General features: G+C 38.5%; 1 protein-coding gene across 1 annotated transcript; it reads right to left on the bottom strand.

Moving 5' to 3' along the window:
- Positions 1 to 46: 46 nt before the first annotated feature.
- On the bottom strand, positions 47 to 1,292 carry LOC108381529 (probable serine/threonine-protein kinase DDB_G0282963). The gene is made up of 3 exons (XM_017637937.1): positions 1,282 to 1,292; positions 1,216 to 1,219; positions 47 to 1,141 (listed from the first exon to the last, which is right to left on the bottom strand). Exons 1-3 carry the CDS (start codon positions 1,290 to 1,292, stop codon positions 71 to 73), a joined length of 1,086 nt encoding a protein of 361 aa, XP_017493426.1. The 3' UTR covers positions 47 to 70.
- Between the last annotated feature and the right edge of the window lie 2,880 nt (positions 1,293 to 4,172).

Below are 4,172 nucleotides of genomic sequence, written 5' to 3'. Positions count from 1 at the left end.
TTTTTGTGTTCTATTTAATTTTTGGCACAGTTCAATTTGACTGGAAGTTTGCTTCACAAAATCTTCCTTTTTAATTTTCAACATCGCGCATCTCTGCATCCTTGTCCTCCTCATGCTCTTCGTAATCATGTTCATCGACAATTGGCGACTTTACATCTGTTTCCTGTTCCATCACCATCTCTTCTTTTGCCATATCTGCCCCACTTTCTTTCTCCACCTTTAGCTGGTTTTCTTCGCTTGTCTTTGCTGCTGTACTCGTTGCTTTTTGCAACTCTTTCTCGAGGCTACTACCATTTCGTCTTCCAGCTGCATCCGTTCTATCCACATTCAATTTGGCACTGAGTAGCGCATTCGATATTTTCGAGGCGGCCAATTTGCTTTCGAAATCCATGTCGCTAAAGTGCAGTGGACTATGATTGCTGGCAGCGCGCAACAGGCTTAATTGCAGTTCCCGATGCTGCGGCGATTCCTCTAATTTGATTTCGAGTTTCTCTGTCTGCTCCAACGGTGCGGCAGGCTCAACAGTCAGCGGGATGGCGTGTTGTCGATGAAGAGCATGCGAATGCGAGTGATGGCCAACACGATGGTGGTGGTGGGGGTGATGGTTGTGCTGTTGTTGTTGTTGGTGATTATGCGGATGTTGTTGTGCATTCTCTACGTTTTTGTTGCTCGACTTCCCACTGGTACCTGCAGTTTTCGGTGCTGTTACGCTGTCGCCTCCTCCACCGTTGACCAGTGCTGCGCTGTTGCTGTTGACACTCGCTGACGTTGAATTTTTTGCGGTTTTCTCCAGTAGCGCATTTAGTTGTTTTTTGATTTTGGTCGCTTGTTTTGCAGTCAATTTGGCGCTTAATTCGCTCGTGGCTGTGGTGCGATGCTTTTCATTGCTGCCACCATTATTTTGGGAGCTGTTATTTGTATTGTTGTTGTGGTGGTGCTGCGATTTTTTTCCCGACGTTTCCATTGCTGTTGTTGCAGCAGTAGCACTGGAACTCGTTGATGCGGTGCTGCTCTGGGTTTTACAGTTGTTTTCAGGTGCATTTTTTGAAGGGTTTGTGGTCTTGTGTTCGGCGACCTCGGAATTGGAAATGTTATCCTGCTTCTTCCACTTTGTTCTACGATTTTGGAACCAGATTTTCACCTAAAGGAAATAGAAAGACAAGAATTAGGATTAGCTAAACATATACATATGTTTTGGTATATACTAGATTTGACCCAACTAGGACAATGGATTAAAATAGGATAATTTAGCAATTTATATAATCTGAGTCTGCATAATACTTAAATGGCATGTGATCAACGAATTCTTTCAGTTTCAAGCGTTTTCATTGCTCTCAGAAAATTATATTGACCGCAAAAGGAAAGAACTTGCTTTCACTTGCGGTGAAGTTCAGGTGGCCATTGGGAAGGCGAAAGCCGCCAAAGCCATGGGTCCCGACGGAATATGCATGCTGATGCTGAAAAATTTGGGTCCTGCGAGAGTAGCGTACCTAACGGAGGTCATCAATTTGTCAATGGCCACACTCATCATCCCAGACATCTGGAAGGTGGGGAGAGTGGTCCCACTGCTCAAACCGGGGAAACCTGCCAACAATTCGTATAGACCGATAACACTCCTTTCCCCGGTAGCGAAGACACTTGAGGCCTAGCTGCTCCCGTATTTCACGAACCACCTGACCCCAGCGAAGCATCAGCATGGTTTCCGTAAAGTGCACAGTACAACAACAGCACTTAGCGCCATAAACACTCAGATAACTCGTGGCCTTAACCGTAACCGTCCCTGTGAGAGAACGATTCTAGTAGCTTTGGACTTGTCAAAGGCGTTTGACACTGTCAGCCATTCCACGCTACTAGAAGATATAGACGATTCCTCTCCCACAGAGGCTCAAACGGTGGTCGGAAAATTATCTGAGTGGTCGACACTCGTCGGTAATGTTAGCAAACTCCACCATTTTTTGCCACTTTTCCTGCGGTTCCGCCTTTTCGCAGTAAATCTATTATTTACATTTATGTTTCCTGATTAACCATATTATTTACTGGTGATCACTTCTTGAAAAAAATGCAATGCAGAAAAAAGTCATCTGACATCCAATTAAGTAAAAAAAAACTGTGAAATGCAAAACTGAGTGTGAGGGCGAAACTGTAACGTTTGCCTTAATTAACATTTTTGTCTGCTGGTTTTTTATTGTTGTTGGATTAACTTCAAATCGTTATGAGAGAGGTAGTAGGGGTGTACCAATAAGAATATACAACAAAGGATGAAAGTCGTTAGAACTTGGAAATATAGCGGTGGTTGAAATAAAAAGTGTTACACCATGTTACACTTTTGCTCGTCACTGTATACAGTAAGCATTAGTAAATCCGCCTAAGCAAGGCCTGATTCCTGGAAGTCCGAGTCATTTCAGAAGAGTTCTCTTACAAAAAAATCGTAAGTTTTTACATAGCATAACACTTTTTCGCAACATTTAAACAAGAAGCATTTAAATATAAATATACTTTGAAATACTTAACACCTCTAGCCATACATATTTCATGCCTAGGTATTTTCATAACCCAAATATTTTACGAATGTGCGAACATTTTTTCATATGAAAATCAAGTAACTAAGCAAATAAGCACAATAGATTATAAAAAGTCTTCTTCAGCGCCTGCCAAATATAAAAAAGTAAAAAAGTATAAATAAACAAAGAATGAATGATGAACCACGAAGCTAAATTCAAAATTGTATTAGATGCTATATCTGAAAGTGATGAGCATTTCCTGTTGACACACGAACATATAGCATTGATATATGTGTATATGAATGTGTTAGGAAATAAAATCTGTCAAGAAAGACATTCGTGTGGAAAATTATGGGCGAGAAAAAAAAGAAATAAAAAGAAAAAAATTAAGAACTGCGCAGAAATGAAAAATTCAAGTAAAGTGCTGCAATTAAATGAAAACCAATGTGACGTGAGATGAGAGGGTCTAAACATGTAAATCTCAATCTCAAATACTCGTCGGCCTGAATAATGTCAAAAATCAATATGGGCTTCTTGAAGTGCACAGAAAACCCTAAGAAACGTAGTTGGCAATATAATCGGCCGATTCTTAATTACACCGCGCCTGTTTGATCAGCGGAGAATAGGAGGACGCAGTCGGCGAAGCTTTCGACTTGTCAGAACACCGCACTCCGCAAGGCAGAGGCAACGACATGCCTAAATTTCTGCTCGATTGATACCGTACGAAGCATCCGAACATATACACACTTGTTGGAAGAAGAGTCACCCGCAAGGCACGTCTGCAGGCATCTCTACATCTGACAACGTGCAGGCAGACCTACATCGTACAACTGCTAGACATGACATTTCCGCCAAGATATTAACGACAATCAACGAGAAACAGTCAAAAGATACCTGTTAAAAGCGCAAGCCTTAATACTAAGTTTAAAATGTCGCGCATTGCGGATTTCTCTTTTCCATACAAATAACTTAGAAAAAAATTTGATGTTCTACAAAAAAGTCTCTCATATTTTTTTGATAAACCTACTGGTTTAACAACTATTCAAACTTAAAGTTGTTAAATTTATGTCATTATTACAACTTTATCTCCTATTTTAGGTTAAATAATTCAAGTTATTTTCAACTATAAAAAAAAAAATCATTTAAAAATTGAAATTGTAAAGTTTGCAAATTAATTTTAGTAAAAAACCCTATTTCGAGGAAATATTAATTAAAATCCTTTCTATTGTATTGAGTTATGTTCGGAAGTTTGTTTTATACTTTTTTCACTATTTAATGATAATTTGAATTATTTTACCTAAAATAGGAGAAGAAACTGTAATAATGACATACATTTAATTTTAAGATCGAATAACCATTAAATCAGTAGGTTTATCAAAATATGATCAGATACGCTTTTTGTAGAGCGTCTAATTTAAGACGAAAATATGTACCGCACTTTTCAGTACGATAATTTAAAGAAGAGAAAACCAATTCCAAAGTTGAAAACAATTTTTTTCTAGATATTTTATGCACATACTTATATGGAAAATAGAAATCCGTGTTGCGCGACCTTTTAAACTTAATATTAAGGGTTGAAAAAAAATTCGTAAATTTTTTTTGAATCAGTTTAATAAATATTGAATTAGCGAGAATTAAGTTAATAAGCTGCAAAACGGACTCTGCTTAATT

The sequence above is a fragment of the Rhagoletis zephyria genome, unplaced genomic scaffold (assembly GCF_001687245.7).
Source record: "Rhagoletis zephyria isolate East Lansing unplaced genomic scaffold, Rhagoletis_zephyria_1.1 Rzeph_scaffold_22845, whole genome shotgun sequence".
Classification (NCBI taxonomy): Eukaryota; Metazoa; Arthropoda; class Insecta; order Diptera; family Tephritidae; genus Rhagoletis; species Rhagoletis zephyria.
The sequence above is the reverse complement of the archived record's forward strand: the minus strand, read 5'-3'. Positions and strand labels throughout refer to the sequence as shown.